Genomic DNA, 21,770 nt, shown 5'->3' with positions numbered 1-21,770 from the left:
ATTACCTCACAGAGTCAGCACATGCACCAATGTTAGGGAATGGGTAATTTCATATGTACGATTTACAACATAGACCAACAGAAAAAAAAAAATAAAAAAAAAAAAAAAAAATGTATGCACTAGTCTGATTAGTTTTTTTGGATGAGACCTGTCCGTATACTATATTTCAATTGGTACACAAAATAAAAAAAAAAGGATGCCATATGGTCGCCATCTATATAGCTATCGTTTAATTGTATTGGATCCTTTATAAAGAGTTTGGTCAATACTTTTACATTGATGGTCTATCCTTAGGGGCACTTTGCACACTACGATATTGCAGCTACGATGTCGGTGGGGTCAAATCGAAAGTGACGCACATCCAGCGTCGCTGTCGACATCGCAGTATGTAAATCCTTTATGATACGATTAATGAGCCCAAAAGCGTCGTAATCGTATCATCGGTGTAGTGTCCGACATTTCTATAATGTAGCTGCAGTGACGGTACGATGTTGTTCCTCGTTCCTGTGGCAGCATACATCGCTGTGTGTGAAGCCGCAGGAGCGAGGAACATCGCCTTACCTGCGACCCGGCTGCAATGCGGAAGGAAGGAGGTGGGCGGGATGTTTACGTCCCGCTCATCTCCGCCCCCCTGCTTCTATTGGCCGCCTGCCGTGTGATGTCGCTGTGACGCTGCACGACCCGCCCCCTTAGGAAGGAGGCGGTTCGCCTGCCAGAGCGACGTCGCAGGGCAGACGAGTGCATGTGAAGCTGCCGTAGCGATAATGTTCGCTACGGCAGCTATCACCATGATATCGCAGCTGCGACATCGCAACATCGGCTTGCGATGTCGTAGTGTGCAAAGAGCCCCTTAGGCTAGGTCATCAATGTCTGATCGGTAGGGGTCTGACAGCTGTTCTCTGTGTTGGTGGCAGCTGGCAGTTCCCACCAGCTGATAGCGGCCGTGGACTTTTAAATTAATAGGAGGCGGATGTGCAGTACCCGGTCGGGGCCGGTATGAGAATGTGGGGCAGCTCTGGAACGGGGTGTCGGACCCTGGCCAAGCAGAAATTGATGACCTAGACTAAAGCCTGCTTTACACGGTACGATCTATCGTGCAATTTCACGATAGATCGCACCCGCCCCCGTCGTTTGTGCGTCACGGGCAATTAGTTGCCCGTGGCGCACAAAGTCATTAACCCCCGTCACACGCACTTACCTGCTGTGCGACGTCGCTGTGGGCGGTGAACATCCTCTTCCTGAAGGGGGAGGGCCGTTCGGCGTCACAGCGAGGTCACACAGCGGCCGGCCAATAGAAGCGGAGGGGCGGAGATGAGCGGGACGTAAACATCCCGCCCACCTCCTTCCTTCCGCATAGCCGGCGGGTGCCGCGGGACTGAGGTAAGCTGCTGTTCATCGTTTCCGGGGTGTCACACGGAGTGGCGTGTGCTACCCCAGGAACGATGAGCAACCGGCGCCATTTTAATTAAACGAGATTATGAAACCGAGCGACGAGTACACGACTCACGATTTGTGAGCGATAGTGCATCACTCGGAGGTATCACACAGCCCGACGTCGCAAGCAATGCCAGATGTGCGTCACAAAACCCGTGACCCCAACGCTCTATCGCACGATAGATTGTCTCGTGTAAAGCACCCTTAAGGAGAGGCCACCAATGTAAAAGTAGTGGACAACTTCTTTAACACAGTAAACTATGTGGATTTGTATAGTTTTTAAATTATTGATGTAGAAAAACAAACAGATGTCTCAAGCCTGCTTTACACGTTGCAATTAGTTGTACAATCGCATTTGCGATGTGACACGCCCAGGTTGCATACGGGATCTTATGAGATTGCACGTAGGTCGTTCATTTGCTGTCACACGTGCGTTAGTAGTCTATGTTAAATTGATCAATTTTGTGTGCGATCCTTTAGATCATGTGTTCTGTGACGTATGCATTGGGCACCTTTTTTTTTTTTTTATTTATTGACTTGACAAGCGTGTGTAATGTGTAGGGATGCGTTTTTACTATGTCATCTGCCATTCAGCTCTGCTACATGGCCGCTGACAGCAGACACAGACAGCCATGTAGCAGAGCTGAATGGCAGATGACAGCAGACACAGACAGAGCCGCACTGTCAGAATGAACTCGGGTGAACTTCACCCGACTTCATTGTCATGCTGCGGCTCTATCTGTGTCGCGTCCTGATTAGCGGTCACCTGTGAAGGACTCACCGGTGACCGCTAATCTCCTGAGTAACTGAATTGAGCAGCCCTCTCTCATATACTCACCGATCCCCGGCGCGGCGCTGCACGGCGTTCACGCTGCTCCGGCGGCTTTACTATTTTGAAAAAGCCGGCCGCCCATTAAACAATCTCGTATTCCCTGCTTTCCCCGCCCACAGGCGCCTATGATTGGTTACAGTGAGACAAGCCCCCACGCTGAGTGACAGATGTCACACTGCACCCAATCACAGCAGCCGGTGGGTGTGTCTATACTGTGTAGTGAAATAAATAATTAAATAATTAAAAAAAACGGCGTGCGGTCCCCCCCAATTTTAAAACCAGCCAGATAAAGCCATACGGCAGAAGGCTGGTATTCTCAGGATGGGGAGCTCCACGTTCTGGGGAGCCCCCGAGCCTAACAATATCAGTCAACAGCCGCCCAGAATTGCCGCATACATTATATGCAACAGTTCTGGGACTGTACCCGGCTCTTCCCGATTTGCCCTGGTGCGTTGGCAAATCGGGGTAATAAGGAGTTATTGGCAGCCCATAGCTGCCAATAAGTCCTAGATTAAACATGTCAGGCGTCTCCCCGAGATTCCTTCCATGATTAATCTGTAAATTACAGTAAATAAACACACACACACGAAAAATCCTTTATTAGAAATAAAAAACACAAACATATACCCTGGTTCACCACTTTAATCAGCCCAAAAAAGCCCTCCATGTCTGGCGGAATCCAGGATGCTCCTGCGTCGCTTCCAGCGCTGCAGCATGGAGGTGACCGGAGCTGCAGCAGACACAGCCGCTCCTGTCACCTCCACACAGAAAATGAAGACAGCCGCGCGATCAGCTGAGCTGTCACTGAGGTTACCCGCGGACACCGCTGTATCCAGTGACAGCGGGTAACCTCAGTGACAGCTCAGCCGATCGCGCGGCTGTCTTCAGTTGCTGTGTGGAGGTGACAGGAGCGGCTGTGTCTGCTGCAGCTCCGGTCACCTCCATGCTGCAGCGCTGGAAGCGACGCTGGAGCATCCTGGATTACGCCGGACATGGAGGGCTTTTAGGGGCTGATTAAAGTGGTTAACCAGGGTATATGTTTCTGTTTTTTATTTCTAATAAAGGATTTTTTCAGGTATGTGTGTTTATTTACTGTAATTTACAGATTAATCATGGAAGGTGTCTCATAGACGCCTGACATGATTAATCTAGGACTTATTGGCAGCTATGGGCTGCCATTAACTCCTTATTACCCCGATTTGCTAAAGCACCAGGGCAAATCGGGAAGAGCCGGGTACAGTCCCAGAACTGTCGCATATAATGTATGCGGCAATTCTGGGCGGCTGTTGGCTGATATTGTTAGGCTGGGGGGCTCCCCATAACGTGGAGCTCCCCATCCTGAGAATACCAGCCTTCAGCCGTATGGCTTTATCTGGCTGGTTTTAAAATTGGGGGGACCGCACGCCGTTTTTTTTTATTTTGTAATTATTTATTTCACTGCACAGTATAGAGACGCCCACCGGCTGCTGTGATTGGGTGCAGTGTGACATCTGTCACTCAGCGTGGGGGCGTGTCTCACTGTAACCAATCACAGGCGCCGGTGGGCGGGGAAAGCAGGGAATACGAGATTGTTTAATGGGCGGCCGGCTTTTTCAAAACACTAAAAGCCGCCGGAGCAGTGTGAATGCCGTGCAGCGCCGCGCCGGGGATTGGTGAGTATGAGAGAGGGGGATAGACTGACATGGACAGAGAGTGAGGGACAGAGATAGTGACCGACTGACAGAGATTAGTGAATGACAGACATTGTGAGGCGCTTCAGAACGCAGCTTTTCAGCTGCGCTCTGAAGCGGACCTTTTTTAAGCTGCGGTGCAGAGCGCACACCTGCACACATAGCATCAGACACCAAAATCGTATGAGGGATGTCACACGTTACAATTGACTAGGTTTGTGCAACAAAACGCTCAATTCTAGACAAAGATACGATGTGTTTGCGATCAACGGTTTTGCGTTCAATCCTGATCGCACGTAGGTGTCACACGCAGATACCTCACAAACGATGCCGGATGTGCGTCACTTACAACTTGACCCCGACGACGGATTGTGAGATATATTGAAGCGTGTATAGCGGGCTTTATGGATGCAAAAAACCCCAAAAACTGACATACAGATAACAGTGTGAAAAAAAAATTGTCAATTTTTCTGGAATAAAATTTTTTTTTTTTATTTCGCTAAGTGGTTGTGTAGGTGAGGCCGTTCGGGCCATTTCTACCTGGTAACAACTATGTTTTAGAGGTAACATTATGCATTTCGCAGAATAACTGGTAAAGGAAACAGATGACATTGCTGTGGTTTCAATTTAAAGAAATATTCCAGTTCTTCCATCAATCTAAAGAGAACGGAGTTGAGATGCTTGACACTCGTGAATCCTGGCATCACGGATATCCTGTTATCCTCGCTCCCTGCATTATCGGGATTGTGATTCCGCCGGGGTGTTACTGTGTCGCCCTGGGCAAGCTAGGGGACACAGGTCACACACCACCACACCCCACACTCCAGGTAGGCACATCACAGCTAAACTACAAATCCTTGTTGCCTTCCTCCAGGAGTCTGATGATGCACACCAGGGGGTGGGCCAGGCGGTTGGCTCCACCCACCGAGGAGCTCACAACTCTGGAGGCGGGAAAACCAGGCAGATAGCCCCGGGCAGGGAAAGAGTGAAGTCCAGTGAAGGGCTAGAGTAAACAATAGAAAAGTGGAAAAGGAGGAAAGCAAGAGGTGGTGACAGAGCAGAGAGTGTGCAAGCCTGAGAGCCCAGCTTTGTGTAGGGCCAGATCAGCAAGGTCAGCGACGGCGGTGACTGTCCGGAGGGGGACCGTTTGGAAGTTCCTGGAAGGACCCCGTTGGCTGTGTGCCCGGTGGTCTGGAGCAGTGTTCCGAAAGACAGTCAGCACCAGGGCAGGGGCCTCTCGGACCCCGGCAAGGCTAGGAGTCGCCAAATTTGCCGAATCCGTCAGTGAAGGGGACGTAGCTTCCCCCAACAACCAAGTCCCAATTGAAGGCAACAGCCCAACCCGTACAACACAGGCACCGCCACCGCCAGGGCACCAGTCTCTGAGGGCCAGCGCCTGCGGGCAAAGTGTAGTGCTCCTCCGGCCCAGCTTGAAGCCGGGGAGCGGGTTACCGGTGGGGACCCATCGCAACCAACCGTACATACAGGTGCAAGGAAGAGGGACATCACCGTCACCTACCGGGAAAGCAAAGCAGCCGTCTGTGGGACCGTCCTACCAGCCGTTGGTTTACCGTACAAACTGTGTCCGTGTCTCAGGCTGAGTGAGTACCACAGTGCCGCAAGGCACAGCGCTGCCCCCGCGTCCCTGCGCCCACCAGGCCCTGCACCTCCCAAGCCATCACCGGGCCCCGGGACCACCAACCCCTACCCACGGAGGGGCAACACAACACCTGGCTGCTCCACATCACCATCCCCGGGGATCCCCGTATTAAGCAGCGGTGGTGCTACAAATCACCACAACCGTGGGTGGCGTCACGGACATTATCCCAACACCCCAAACACCCCCTTTCACTCACGGGCGAGGAGCGTCGCTCGAAGAAACCCCCGGGATCCGGCCCACGGCTCGAGCCACCACTGAGCAGCCGGACCCGAGCAGAAGGGGTGAGCGCGGTGTGCTGACACCCTCCTCCCCGCCCGCGACATTACAATAACACCAGGTGGTGGTTGTGATCTCCAAACCTCTGATGTCTGCTCATATCTGCACATTTACATAAAAAAAAATAGCGTGGGACAACATGGAGGAATATTCGCTTACTTCAAAATTAAAAAAAAAAAAAAAAAATACCTTAGATACTAAATTGTGAATCATTAATAAATCTCCTACACGTTACTGCCTGCACAATGCAGACCGGTATATGTGATGAAAATATCTCCAGTGTAGATATGAAAAGCCTTCTCAATTCTTGGTTACAAAACGTTGCAACTTTTGAAGTGATGAAACTTAAAGGGGTATTCCCATCTCCAAGATCCTATATACGAGGATTGAAAAAAAAGTTGAAAAAGTTGAGGAAGTTGTATTGGCAGATTGAAGAGTGACTATCAGGCATGTAGCTGAGGTCACAGGGATCTCATATGGCAGTATTCAAAGAATCCTTGCAAAAGAATTGCATATGAGAAAGGTCTCCGCGCGTTGGGTGACAAAAATGTTAACCGACAAGCAAAAGAAGAAACGAGTTGACATTTCCATAGCAAATCTCGAAAAGTTCCAAGCAGACAAGGAGAATTTTTTGTCACGTTTTTTGACCATGGACGAGACCTGGATCCACCACTTTGATCCTGAAACTAAACAACAATCTATGACATGGAAACAAGCCGACGACCTGACGCCGAAGAAATTCAAAGTGTCAAGCTCAGCAGGGAAGGTTATGGCATCCGATTTTTGGGATGCTGAAGGAATTATTATGGTGGACTATTTAAAGAAAGGAAGCCACTATTACGGGCTCCTACCATGCAGAACAAATAAGAAGATTGCGGGAGGCTATGAAGGAGAAAAGGCACGGCAAACTGCGGGCTGGAGTGCTGTCTCACCAAGATAACGCGCCGGCTCACAAAGCTGCAGTTGCCATGGCAACCATTCAAGAAGCGGGCTTTGAACTGGTGGAACACCCCCCCCCCCCATTCGCCAGATCTAGCCCCCAGTGACTTCTTTCTCTTTCCTTGCCTCAAGGAACACCTCCGGGGCAAGACATTTGACGACAATAGCGACGTGATAACCGCTGTTGGGGATTTTTTTGAGGGCCAAGATCAATCATTTTTTTCGAAGGGAAGTTTAAGTTTAGAAAAGAGATGGACTAAATGTATAGACCTGTTAGGAGACTATGTAGAAAATTATATATTTTTTTTAATATATTCATTGTGTTTATTATTGATTATCATTACTTTTGGATCGCCCCTCGTATAGTAGGTGTAATATTAATATTAACAAATACCTCCACTTATTAATGTAGTATAGTTCTCCTGATATAGCCATTTCTCTTACCTCATGTGCAGGGCATTGCAACTTAGGTATCCATGGTTACAAGCATGAGCAATAAGTAACTGTTATATGAGTGGACATAACCATGGATACCTAAGCTGCAATGCCCTGCACATAAGGTAAGAGACATGGCTCTATCAGGAGAGCTATACTATAGTCATACTATACCATGATTTTTTGGAGACGGCCCGGCATCATTATTGATTGAGAACACAGAGTAACCACTAATCGTCCTCCTCTCCTTCAGACAAAAGGGCTGAACAGATTTAGGAATATTATTAAACATTATGTTGATGTGAGACAGATCTGCACCCAGAATTAATTCCCCGACATGCCGGATCATCTGCTGCCTTTCCTTTATAACTGTGCTTACTCTCCAGTGTTCGTGTGATGGAGTCTTATATTCAGTATTTTCATTACTTTATTGTCATTAATCTCTATGTAACTTTCCTGTGCTAGATTCAGCTTGCTTCCAGTACAATTATTTTGGCTTTTCAAAGTATAGAAGGATATTTTATGAATACAAACTCCTAATATATTATTTACAAGTGATCTCCAACCCAGAGGAAAAATATCTTGTCCCTTCCTTTCTTATATCCATTAATATCAGTATAATATACATACATAATAGCTACATTTCGACCCATCATCATGTTTGATAAAGACCTGTAATGGGTGGAAATGTAGCCATTATGGATTTGTCACAATAAAACAATTTTCGATGCGCTCTCATCCCAGTTGGACGCTGCCGATCATCCTTGTACTGGCATGTTACCCAGTCGGGTTCCTTTGTTTAGGACCTGGTGTTCCTCTGATTGAAGACTGATGCGGGACGTACTTGTTTCTCGTTTCCATTAATATGCTCTCAGATGCAAATTAAATATTCACCATAAAAAGTATATAATGTATACCCACTGTACTTGGAAGAAAAAAAATAATGTCTCCATTGTTTGCCGCAGGTTGGCGTCCAAGAAGATCTATTTTGCTCTGCAGCTGGGGAGCCGAGGAATACGGACTTATTGGATCTGCAGAGAGTGTAGAAGTGAGTGTAAAATGGATTGACCCCCACACTTTTTGCAGAATTTTACAAAATTACCTAATATGTATTAGTAATCATCATCTTGATCTCTGACTACATCTATAAAAACATTACCCTCCTATTATGGTCTACACCAGACCTGGACAAAGTGCATGCCATGGACCACATCTGGCACTCTACCTGTTCCAGTCCGGCCCTAGGACCGACACAGCTGAAGGGCTAAATACAGTGGCCTGCGAGCCGCACCATGCCAGTGTCCAGATATCACGACTATCTGCTATATCACTATATATAGGGGGCTATGTGGGAGTTCATATTGTATGTGGGGGGCTGATAATGAACTCTGTATACAGGGGGTTGTGTGTGGGCTCATGCTGTATATAGGGGGCTGTGTGGGGTCATACTGTATATAGTGGGATGTCAGCATACTTAATTTTGCCCAATGTTAAGTGATACAATATTAATATAAAATAATTATAATATGTTAAAATTAATATTGAGCAGAATTAAATTTCTACCTTTTTGTTCAGCCTCCACAACAGTCACATCTCTTATGTTGTCCCTCAGGAAAATTAATTGCCCACCCTTGGTCTACAGCATAGGTTGGCAACCTTTCAGTGCATGTACATTGAGGGGCACACGTCATATTTTTAGGAGGTTCCCGCATTGTCCCAATGTTATTTTCTTTATCAGTTACATGTCATTAAAACAGATTACATGTTTTTAGAGAAAGTCCATGGCTTAACAAAATTAAAACCACTATAATGACAAACTACAAAGTAGAGCAATGGGTAGTAGATTAACCCTAGAACGCATACCTGGGGCCTCGCAGGCCTGCTAGGTTACTTGTTTTCTTTTTTTTCTGCAAGATTACTTGTTAACCTAATGTTTTGAAATATTCACATCTCAAATAAACTTTGAAAAGTATTTCTATTTGAGTAAAGCCTGCTTTCCACGTTGCAATTTCGCATACAATATTGTATGCGATTTACAACACCCCCATCGTATGTGCAGCACGTTCAATTTGTTGACTGTGCCGCACAAACGATTAATCGCCATCACACGTACTTACCTTCCATACGACCTCGATGTGGGCGGCGAACGTCCACTTCCTGGAGTGGGAGGGACGTTCGGCGTCACATCGACGTCACGCACCAGCCGGCCAATAGATGCGGAGGGGCGGAGCTGAGCGGGGCGTAAACATCCCGCCCACCTCCTTCCTTTCGCATTACCGGCCGGGAGCCGCAGGACGCAGGTAAGATCTGTTCATCGTTCCCGGGGTGTCACACACTGCGATGTGCACTACCCCGGGTACGATGAACAATCTGACGTTCAATTCATGAGGAATGAACGATGTGCGATGAACGTTCAATCGCAATCGCACGTAGCTGTCACACACTGCAATGTACCTTACGATGGCGGATGTGCGTCACTTACGACGTGTGACCCCTCCGACACATCGTAAGATACATTGCAGCGTGTAAAGCGGGCTTTACTCCATGTTATTTGCACACACGACTAAAAGGCCCCAGGTATGTGAAAGTGTAGATTTCTATGGTTGCGCGTTCTAGGGTTAAAAAGGTTTAGGGTTATAATGTATTTGTCCAATAGAGGGTGGCATTCACCAATTGTCCCCACTCGGCTCTGCAATTTTGTCATCATTAATAATAATTATTTCTAGATTCATTTTATTGTCATAATTGACTTCATAGCAGTCATTCAATCTGGACAAATCCTGTTATTAGGTGTAGGACCATATGGACATCATAGTGGAGAGATCCATTTCTCGGGACCTGCTGTATGAGAGGTCAGAGAGTGAATATAAAACTAGGATGGACTTGAAGGGTCTCCCATGTAATAATTAATTTTGCTTGCAGTGGCTGCAGGGGATGTATTTAAAAATCTCTGGTTTGCCAGGAGAAATGATGTGATAACTCATATTAAAAGAGATCGCTTGTGATGAAAGACTCAAAGGTTTTTTTCACTATTTTGCTAAAGATGGCATATCCTTTGAATAAAGGACTCTGAGTGCATTTTGAGTACCCGGCAGCAGACGCTACTCAGCTGAGCAATAGTGTTCAGCTCTGCAACTGCTATCATCCAGGGGTCGGAAACCTACAAATCTGATATTGATCACTATGTGTCACAGATGTGTCATGGCCTGTCATAGAGGTATCAAAGCCGGCTGATAATCCAGTGGCAGCGAGTGATAGAAGGTCACAGAGATTGGCAACATGTTAGCTGACAGTTCCCGGTTTCTGCAGCAGGCGGACTCTATGATCCTGGAGAACTGTTTTCCTGCCTCTTAGTTGCCATCCTCGGACTTCCTTTATTAACCTCACCCTAGCGTGGTTTGGGTGTGGTTTATAGTTTGTTCCTTGCTGAGCTACGGAGAGGTAATCATCTGTTGCTCTAGACTTCTGTGGTTTCTGCAGCTCAGATAAGCGTTTGTCTTTTGCAATCTACCAGGGCTCTGATGATTGCAGTTGTGTTTCCCCTGTATTGTTCCCTTGTGTCCTCCTTAAGGGTACCATCACACTTTAGCAACACACCAGCGATCCCACCAGCGATCAAACCTGGTCAGGATCGCTGGTGCGTCGCTACCTGGTCGCTGGTGAGCTGTCAAACAGGCAGATCTCACCAGCGACCAGCCCCCAGCCAGCAGCAACGCGGAAGTGATGCTGTGCTTGCAGGGAGCCGGCGTCTGGAAGCTGCGGACACTGGTAACCACGGTAAACATCGGGTATGGTTACCCGATATTTACCTTGGTTACCAGCGCACACCGCTTAGTGCTGGCTCCCTGCACTCGTAGCCACAGTACACACCGGGTTAATAAGCAAACCTTTGCTTATTTACCCGATGTGTAATCCGGCTACGTGTGCAGGGAGCAGGGAGCCGGCACTGGCAGCGTGAGAGCGGCGGACGCTAGTAACTAAGGTAAATATCGGGTAACCACCTTGGTTACCCGATGTTTACCTTGGTTACAGCTTACCGCAGGCTGCCAGACGCCGGCTCCCTGCTCCCTGCACATTCAGATTGTTGCTCTCTCGCTGTCACACACAGCAATGTGTGCTTCACAGCGGGAGAGCAACAATAAAAAATGAACCAGCAGTGTGTGCATCGAGCAGCGATCTCACAGCAGGGGCCAGATCACTGCTCAGTGTCACACACAGCGAGTTCGCTAATGAGGTCACTGCTGCGTCACAAAAACCGTGACCCAGCAGCGATCTCGCTAGCGATCTCGCTATGTGAGAAGTACTCCTTAGTCTTAGTGGTGTTGACTTAGTGCTCATACCCTCCATCCTTACGTAGGGCCTATTTGCCAGGATAAGACAGGGCCCCAAGTATTCCAGCTCAGCTACTGGTATGGGACCTATATAGGGTTGGTGAGGGCAGTGAGGGTGAGCCAAAGGTTGTAATCAGGGGTCACCACTTCCCCCTTTTCCTAGCTATAAGGCATTCCTCCTCCCTTCCTTTGTTTTGTTCCATATGGCTGGTATAGTCTCTCTCCCCTGTCGTGACACTATGCTTGGGTGCTCTATACTCTTAACATGCAGTTGGTGCTCTGATGGGTATGACTTGAGTACCGAGTATAATGGAAGTCAAAGGGAAACTAGACAACTTTTTTGGAACAGTTCCCTGAAAAATGCTTGGAGTTCCTCACTGGACTTCCAATATACTCGGAACTTGAGTCATGCCCACCTCAGCCCCTTCCGGTAGTATGGGATATCACATATGCCTCTTTTCTCCACTGCTCTCAGTCTCTCACCTTTTCCCATTCTCTCACTTCAGCAACCTTGCTTCTCATGCTGGGTAGGGGCAGAGGAGAAATAATGTGTTCAAAACAATAGGACAGTACATTAGTAACAGATAAGCAGCGGGATCATATTCATGGGAGTGTACGCGAGATTGGTTTATAGAGGCATTCAAGCTGCAGACAGTCAATTCCAGTGCGGACACAGACTGAAGAGGGCCCCTGTGAAGAACATTATAAAGGCCTTTTATAATCTAATAGCCCATCAAAATGTACATTTCCATCTGCTTTGGAGGTAGAAATGGGCCCCCTGGCCTCTTGGGCCAGTGTGGCTGCACATGTTGCACCAAAGATATGTCCGCCCCTGCAATTTGCATATAAGGTATGAAGACTGATTAAAGACCAGATCCTAGACATGTGATGGATATGCTCTTCTTTACATTCATAGCCTAGGAATATAAAGGATATAAAATGTTTACACCACATGTAAAAAGATCAGTTTTGATAAAGATGTAGCTTTATATTATGTGGCACTAATCTAACCAATCTGTACCCATTCAGGGCCGCCACCAGGGGGGGACAAACAGGACTCTTGTCCAGGGCCCCAACAGAAGGGGGGCCCCTTCACGCTTCATTTATTGGTTTACAAATCAGGGGCGCCACGTAACTACCGCGGTCGCAGCAGGGGTCGCCTGCGCCACCCAGTGCGACAGGGCCCGAGGCCCGTACACGGGCCCGCCATCCCCTGCGTCGCGACCGAAGCTGACCCCCCCTCCCCGCAATGAGGAAAGAGTCAGCGCAACACTATACAGCACGGACTCCTTCCTCATTCTCCTGGCTGCGTCTCCTGCGCTGTAGTAGCTCAGCGTAGTGACGTCACCATGCTGCAAGCAGGAGGCTCACACACCAGGGACTAGAGCCATTTGGAGGAATCTTACCGTGCCGAGAGGTGAGTCATTTGTTTATAGTTTTATTCAAGGAGTAGGGATGGAGGCAGAGCTGGGGTGGACTCTCAAGAGGGCCCCAAAATTATGCCAGTCAGGGGCCCTGAAATTCCTAGTGGCAGCCCTGACTCATTTCCCCCAATTATTGCATGCAATTTATTGTAACAGGTAGTAATAGCTTGGCAAAGATGTCCTTCTATATTCTGCCTCGTTCAGGATAAGTACTATATTCTAGTGACATATAAAGGGGCAATGAGGGTAGACCCGCTCTCCTCTGTGTTGGACAGTTCGCCTCCTGGCTTGGTTGACCTTTCACAGTCTGGCCACTTCCAGTGGCACCTGGTGCACACCTAGTGAAGTGAGGTGTATGCTCATTGTGTATACACCGGATGCCGATAGAGATGCCTCGTCAAGATGAGCAAGGCCAAGTAGTCTATAAAGGTCGCATTCCACCCAAAACTTCCATCAAGAGGAGAAACCTTCTTGCTTACAAGAGCTACAATCTATGATTATATAGGAGCGGTGCAATGGTGCAAGCAATGGTTTACAATAAAGGTTATAGACAGGCGCTGCATGGGTCAGTCAGTCACAAGCCAGATGTGAACTGCTACTGGGTGCATTGAGCGTGGGGGAAACTTAAAACAAGAGACCAGGTACTGAGTAAAAATGCAGAAAGGGAAAAACAGAAAAGAGATACATTAGTGAATATGTAAGGCTGAGCTCACATGTCCAGTAATTGTGACGCCCTGGACTAGCCAGGTAGTCACAGATAGCGCCCCGCACAACACCTGTCCCCCCAATAAGGTAACATCAGCCAAACTATAAACCCTAGTCACCTCCCTCAGTGCTTGATGGAAACACCAGGGGGGCGGAGCCAGGTGGTTGGCCACACCCACCGAGGAGTTGTGAGGGCCTGAGGTAGGAAGTCCAGGCAGATGGGTAGGAGAGTTTAGAGTCAGTGTGTGAGGAGTGAAGGAGTCTAACAGGTGCCGGGGTTGGAGCCCGGGCACCTTTGGCTAAGAGGCGGGCGGTGGCCTTAGCCTGCAGGAGCCGGGAAGACGGCTCGGTGGAACCGTGGTGGACCGGGACAGGGTAGTGGCCCGTCGGTACTGACCCGGGGAACTGACTGGAAACCGGAGCACACAGGGGGGTACTCAGACCCTGAAACGAGGTCCAGAATCCACTGGACTGAGTTAATTGACTGATTGCGGTCTGGACTATAGGTCCTTTCCCACCCAAGTCCCGACTGAAGACAACAGCCCACCGAGGGGGATAGAAAGCCACCGCACAGGCAGAGAGATCCCACGGGCCAGTGTCTGCGGGCAAAAGGGCTTTCCCGATATACATACAGCCGGGGAGTGGACTACCGTCGCTGAGGCACAGGCAGTCTACACATGCACTACACGGTGCAGGAGAAAGACAAAGACCACCGAACCGGGTGGGGGACCAGACGCAGCCGGCTACGGGCACAGACCACCATCAACTTCGTTTACCGGAGACTTGTGTGTGTCAATAACAGTGAGTACAACATTGCCATCCGGCCGCGCACCGCCCTGCACCACCCAGCTCTCCCCAACGGGTCCCGGGGCCACCACCTCTGCCCACGGAGGGGTTAACACCTTGCTGCATCACCATCTGCCCCGCGTGCCCAGTACCGCAGCGGTGGTGTCCACCTTCACCACAACCTGTGGTTGGCGTCTCGAACTTAAACACGGCTCCAGCCGTACACCTACCTACAACCCCCCTAAGTAGCGCCAGCACTCTTTCAGAGCGAAGTGACCTCGGGTCCGGAGGCGCTCGAGCCACCCACCAACGAGCCCGGAGCCGAGCGCGGGGCGGTACATAATCATCCATTAAAAAAGATCCAGCATTAATCTGGTGGCAAAAAAATTCTGCAGACACTACATTTTTGACCGTTTTTAAATAATTGATTATAGAAGTAGCACAGTAACGCAGAATATAGACTTGGATTGTATTGTAAAACAGGTTCCAAATATATACATTTTATCTCTCAACAGGAATTGGGAAAAGCTTTAGGACCTCGTACTGTAGCCTACCTCAATGTGGACTTGTCTCTTTCAGGTAAAGTCTGAGCCGTAAAAGCGGTCAACAATTTAATGTTCTATTAAAGCAATTTATGTGTTGTTGTTTTGGTTTTGTTTTAATACAAAATGTGCCATAATTTATCTGATATTGCAATCTAAGTGAATACCAGTCTAAGTCACCTATGGACAAGAGTTGCAATATTTCTGGAGAAAATGCAGATCCCTTTACTTAAGGCTAGGTTCACATTTCCGTTGTTTTGCATCAGTCACAATTGTTTTTGGATTGTGACTGATGACGTTGCGTTGCATCCTCCGCCCAAATGATCAGTCATGGAACGACTGACCGTCGGGCGGCAGGAACGCAGAGTGTAACGTTTTTTGAGCAGCGGAATCCTTAGGATTTCGCTGCGCATGCTCTCTCTCGGCGGCCAAACGATCAGCTGAACGCCCGGCAGCCGTCTTCTGTGAGCGATCAGCTGATCGCCCGGTGGCCGCCTTCTGTGAGTGATCAGCTGATCACCCGGCAGCCTGCTGCTGTGAGCGATCAGCTGATCACCCGGCGGCCGGCTGCTGTGAGCGATCAGCTGATAACCTGGCGGCCGGCTGCTGTGAGCGATCAGCTGATCACCCGGCGGCCGGCTGCTGTGAGCGATCAGCTGATCACCCGGCTGCCGGGAGCGATCAGCTGATCACCCTGTTGCCGGGAGCGATCATCTGATTACCCAGCGGCCGGCTAATGAGAGTGATCAGCTGATCATCCGGCGGCCGGCTAATGAGAGCGATCAGCTGATCACCCGGCGGCCGGCTAATGAAAGTGATCAGCTGATCGTTCTCGTTCTCACGTTTTACAACGGAGTCCGACAATGAATTCTTATTCTTGTCATCCGTTGTACAACGCATCAGTTACAAGCGTCAAGCAACGCATGTGACTGATGCAAAACAACGGAAATGTGAACCTAGACTAATCTGACTCAATCCTCCTAGCATATGGCTGCACGAGAAGGAAAAGATGCAGAGCATCTACAGTATGTGGATTTGTGCACAGAAAACCTAGTTCTTATTATAGTGCCAGTCATATGAAAAAAAATTAATTAGGGCCGTACAATTTTTATTCATGGACGTTGACATGCAGTGTGGATTTTAACTCCATACAGACCTACAAGTACATCACTTACCGGGTATATGGCGCAGGATGAGAATCTGAGCCCCTTCACTCAGTGTTGATGCCAGCTGTGTTACACAGCCAACAACCATCTTTAACAGCAGCTTTCATTGCAGCTGTTAACCTCTTAGATGCTGCAGTCAACCTCGGCAGAATTTGAATTAATGGAAGTTGCCATGCAGTGTGGATTTTAACTCCTTTCTGACCTACAAATACATTACTGGGTGTGGTTTTATAGAGCAGGTTGAGAAGCTGAGCCCCCACTGTTCACAATGGATGCCAGCTGTGTTACACACCCAACAACATCTCTAACAGCAGCTTTGATTGCTGCTGTTAACCCCTTAAATGCTGCAGTCAATCTCGGCAGAATTTTTTATTCATGGAAGTTGACATGTAGTGTAGATTTTAACTCCTTTCAGACCTACAAGTACATCACATACTGGTTGTGGTATGGAGCAGACTGAGAAGCTGAGCCCCCTCCACTCACAGTGGATGCCAGTTGTGTTACACAGCCAACAACCATCGCTAACAGCAGCTTTGATTGCTGCTATTGACCACTTAAATGCTGCAGTCAACCTCAGACAGCAACATTTAAAGTAAGCAATCCGAGCAGCGAGCTGTTTCGGAGGGGCTGATGGGCTGCTATGAAAGTAAGAGGCCTCCTGAAACCCCCCAAGGCTCTCATCTTCCTAATGATAGGAGACCATTATTTACCCTATATTTAAGCATACAGAACAACAGAGTAAATAATTGCAGGTTCAAGTCCTCTAAAGGCCGCTTTACACGCTACGATTTATCTGACGATATGTCGTCGGGGGTCACGGTTTTCGTGACACACTTCCGTCATCGTTAGCGATGTCGTTGCGTGTGACACCTACGTGCGACTCTGAACGATCACAAATACGGTGAAAATCGTTGATCGTTGACACGTCGTTCAGTTTCAAAATATTGTTCGTCGTTTGGAACGCAGCAGACATATTGCTACGTTTGACACCCTGCAAACGACGAACAACATCCACACGACTGCCTTGGTCAAACAATATATCGCTGTAGCATATGTAGCGTCGTTTGTGAGATGTGTACGTGTGACCGCTACAAAACGACCTATGAGCAATCTCGGCAAATCGTAATAACGATCTGGGCGTATCACATCGCTAACGAGACCGCTAGCGATGTCGCTGCGTGTAAAGCAGCCTTTAGTATCAAAAAATAATAAAGTAAAAAAAAAAGTTTTAGAAAATATAAAATGTTTAAATCACCTCTCTTCTCCCAGATTAAAAACATAATAAAAACAACATATCGGGTATTTTCTGAATCTGTAAAAATTCCGTCTATCAAGACAATCTGCCAAGAAAAAAAAATTCTGTCTCGAAAAATAGAGACCAAAAAAAAAAATATATATTATTTATTATTGATCTGTTTGTTTTTTACCCACTAATATGCAAAAAGTATACAATTCTGGTATTGCCCCAATTCTACTGACCTGGAGAATGACGTTTCCAGGTCACTGTTAGGCTATGTGCGCACTTTGCGTCGAGGTAGTTGCAGTTCAAAACGCATTCTCTGGCAGAAATTGCTTTTGCTAAAGTTGCTTTTGACCACAGAAACGTGATAAATACGCGTGCGTTTTTATCGCGTTTTAGCTGAGTTTTTAGCGCTTTTTACATGCTTTTCCATTGCGTAAAGACAGATGCGTTTTGAACATAAAGACACTGCCAAATAAAGTTTAAACAATCAAACACTATGAAAAAAGGAAAAAAAAAAGGAAACATAATTATTTTAATCATAACGAAAATTGTTATATTTATTATAATTATAGCGGTTTTATACTATATATGGCTAAAATAACAATAAATTAATATTTTTCATTAATTTAATTGTCAGACTATGTGTGTGTGTAAAGGGACATATCATTCCATTATTTTAATGTCATAAACGCGTGCGTTTATTTAGTCCAAAACGCATGTTTTCTGCAGGTAAAACGCTGGAATTTTGATGTTGCTTTTTGCCACTTCTCATTGACTTCAATGTTAGCAAAACGCAGCCCAAATGGCAAAAACAATTGACATGCTGCTTCTTTAAACGCTGAGTTTTTGCCCAAAATTATGCAAATTAAACGCAGCGTTTTGAACTGCATGGTGGGCACAAGAAATCCCTAATTCCCATAGACTTTGCTTGAAAATCAAAACGCATGCATTTTGGCATAAAAACGCTGCAGTTCAAAACGCAGGTAAAAACGCAAAGTGCGCACATAGCCTTAATGGCACAAGGAGTCCATTTAAAATGAAATGTAGGCGTAAATGGAAAGGTTCCTGTTTTTCCGCTGCATGGTAAATTGAATAGTGTCATTCTAAACTACAGCAATACTATAGACTGCTGAGACCCCACCACCGTATCGAGTGTCCCATGCCCGAACAAAACACACAAATGTAGTAAACCAAAAATGAACTTTATTGGAGAGATAACCAAATATGTACAAACTCTCATCTTTTGTTGGGTTGGGGTCGGTCACAGCTTTTGAAATAACAGGTATAATTAACCAACCAAATATACCATGTCAACGAGGCGTAATGCCAGGCCGGACTCCCGGCGCAATCAGCCTTCGCTTAACATCCACCATTTTCGACCACTGACCTCTGTGACTTAAACAATATAACATACAGCAAAAGGGGAGGGGGGGTGGGCCAGCAGCGCAAGTGTGTCCGGGTATCCAGCAGCACAGCAGCGTCCGGGTCTCAGGCTGAGGAGATGTAGTGGGTGGGCCTACCCCCTACTAGTACCATCCTATTTAACCCGGGGTTGTAATTAATAAAAATGTTTATTTTACTATGTGATGTTGTGTTAGGGCACCCCCTAGTGGCCGGGTGGGACGGCTGTTGCCACCGGGGAGGAGGAGTCGGCCGGATGACTAGGAAAGGGCTGGGTGTGTGTGGGGTAGAAGGATCCGGGACAGCAGTGAGGGAACAACCTGAGCGGCAGTGGGTGTGTGAGCGGAACATCAGGGGACGCCGGAGTAAAGGAGGTGGACGCAACCTCAAGGTCTATTCCGCTGGTGTGGGTCCGGTGTGTGCTTGACCTAAGAGTGGGAGCCCGGAGAAGAGGAGTATCTAGGGCATATCCCCACCAGAGGGCGCGTTTGGGCAGGTTGTCCCCAGCTCCCCAGAAAGTGCCGGAATCTGCTGACCGGAATAACCTTTGTGAATAAATGTCGGTTTTATTGCATCTCAACTTTTGCCTGAAGACTCTTTGTACCGCACCCGGCGAGGACGCCGTCACATCTGGTCTCACCGAGCCAGCCTCTAACATTAAAGGAGTGGTGGAGCCAGGGGTCTGCCTCGGAGCCATGGCCACGACTACACAGCCAAAGGCACCCCTGGCTCATCACTTCATGTGGCGTAGTCGGCAGGATCCGAGTCCCTTGCCGGGGACCCAAGAGGCTGAAGACCAAGTAGTGCCTGAGGCACAGAATTTTGACTATGGGAGAAGATTTCCAGTTCCCTGGTGGGAAGAGAGCACAGTGCCCGCAGCGTTGGACTGGGTACAAGATGACGACAAGAGGGCCGTTATCTATGAAAAGGAGGAAAGGGCGCGAAAAATTGGCGCCGAAAGAAGAGCCTGGGGCTGGCCGGTGCCGAAGAGGAGGTACGGAGTACTCCGCCCAAAGAGGGGAGGCGCCAGCTTCAGGGCATTGAGGAAAACATACAAAGTGGGCGGTGTTCGGAAAAGAAAGAAGTACCGCCGCGGAGGAGTCAAGAGAATGCGAGAGGCTGGGGGAGGATTCTGTTTAAGAGCGGGAAACAAAGGCCCGCCTCCTCTTTCCTCAGTCTCACTCTGGACAGCGTTGCCATTGGTCGTACAGCAAGCAGAGACAGATATGGAGATGTCGGGACAGCCGGAAGAGCTCACCACCACCATGGCTCTGGTTAGCCTGGGACGGGGGCGGCCTAAGTTTGCGGTTGCAAGTGAGGCAGCCCTGGTGGACCTGCCGATCGGACCGGGAGGTTCCACGCGGCCGGAGAAGGTGTCATGGAAGACCACGTGGGACGCCAAGACAGGAGGCACGACCACGGAGGTCCGGGCCACGTACGTCACGTATGCCCCTGGGGAGACCCCACAGCAGGACGCCCTCGCTGCAGCACCCGCTGTCTCTTATGGAGTGCCGCCCGAAGAGCTAGCTGAGCAGCCGGAGGAAGATCACCGGGGCTTTGTGTGGGATCCGGTCATCGTTCCTTCTCAGGTGCAGCCCCCCAGAGCTCCATCCCCGACACCTGACCCGGTCCGGGAACGCCTGATGGCTGAAACCGTCTTTAGAGAAATGTTGTCCGGTCCCGGCGGCGAGGAGCTGGCCCTGCAGTTCACCACCGGAGTGGTGGTGAAATTTAATCAGAAGGAGGGATACGGCTTCATCCGCGAGGTCAGCACCGGGGACGACTATTTTTATAATAGAGTCCACCTGGATGTGGAGGGACTGCCTAAGCGTCTCCACACACTCTGGCCGGGCGAGAAGGTCCAATTCTTGCCGGACGCGGGAAGTCGCGGCCTATTCGCCGTTGGCGTTAATCGGATGCCGACCGCCCGGGAAGCGGCCCAGTGGCAGGAGGAGCTGGAGTGGGAGGAGCTCCAGGAGCGGCGCCGGAGCCATCCAAGACCGGTCTCGTCCGCGCCCTCTCGCTCCCGGCACCCCTTGTCCGCTGCCCCGGAAGCATCAGCCGGCCCGGTCGCTGACCCGGAGAGGGGCCCCTCAGTGGTAGCAGTGCACCAGAGCGTAACCAATCAGCCGGTCATCGTCCTTGACGTGCCGCAACCTGCGCCACAACCGCCCCGGGTAGCGACGCCATCACCCCCGCCAGGAGGAGAAACAGCTGCACCCGCGGAGCCACCCTTTGCCCCCCTGTCCTTTCGAAGGGTACGCCGCCAGCCGGGGCAGTCTTTGGGAGCCTATATACAGGCACAGGCGGAGGAGTGGAAGCGGTCCTGGCCTCCAGAGTAAGTCTCTACAGTTAATCTGTTAAAGTCCGGTAGTGTTGCTTAACCGGCAGAAGTTTTGTTACAAGTTCTTATACCTGTTGCGCCTCCGGGCGCCATCGAAAGACCGGGAGCGCTGTTGAGCCTCCGGGCGCCATCGAAAGACCGGGAGCGCTGTTGAGCCTCCGGGCGCCATCGAAAGACCGGGAGCGCTGTTGAGCCTCTGGGCGCCACCTCTGAGACCGGGAGCGCCGCTGCGCCCCCGAGCGCCCCTAAAAAGACCGGGAGCACTGCTGGACTGGCGCCTCGGTTGTCGTGGACTGGACTGGAGGTTAACACCTTGCTGTTTTATATGTTACAGTTTACATGTTTTAGACAGAGCCTTGCCGGGAGGCTCGGATTTTAAGAGGGGAGGCATGTAGTGGGTGGGCCTACCCCCTACTAGTACCATCCTATTTAACCCGGGGTTGTAATTAATAAAAATGTTTATTTTACTATGTGATGTTGTGTTAGGGCACCCCCTAGTGGCCGGGTGGGACGGCTGTTGCCACCAGGGAGGAGGAGTCGGCCAGATGACTAGGAAAGGGCTGGGTGTGTGTGGGGTAGAAG

General features: G+C 49.0%; 1 protein-coding gene across 1 annotated transcript in view; it reads left to right on the top strand.

Moving 5' to 3' along the window:
- Positions 1-21,770, top strand: part of LOC142257844 (putative N-acetylated-alpha-linked acidic dipeptidase) — a 193,230-nt gene that overhangs the window by 79,680 nt on the left and 91,780 nt on the right. Inside the window, exons 10-11 of the mRNA XM_075330092.1 lie at positions 8,212-8,294; positions 15,008-15,071. Of these exons, the coding sequence (XP_075186207.1) occupies positions 8,212-8,294; positions 15,008-15,071 (147 nt within the window). The remainder of the gene's footprint in view (positions 1-8,211; positions 8,295-15,007; positions 15,072-21,770) is intronic.

Source organism: Anomaloglossus baeobatrachus, chromosome 12 (assembly GCF_048569485.1).
Source record: "Anomaloglossus baeobatrachus isolate aAnoBae1 chromosome 12, aAnoBae1.hap1, whole genome shotgun sequence".
NCBI classification, from domain to species: domain Eukaryota; kingdom Metazoa; phylum Chordata; class Amphibia; order Anura; family Aromobatidae; genus Anomaloglossus; species Anomaloglossus baeobatrachus.
The sequence above is the reverse complement of the archived record's forward strand: the minus strand, read 5'-3'. Positions and strand labels throughout refer to the sequence as shown.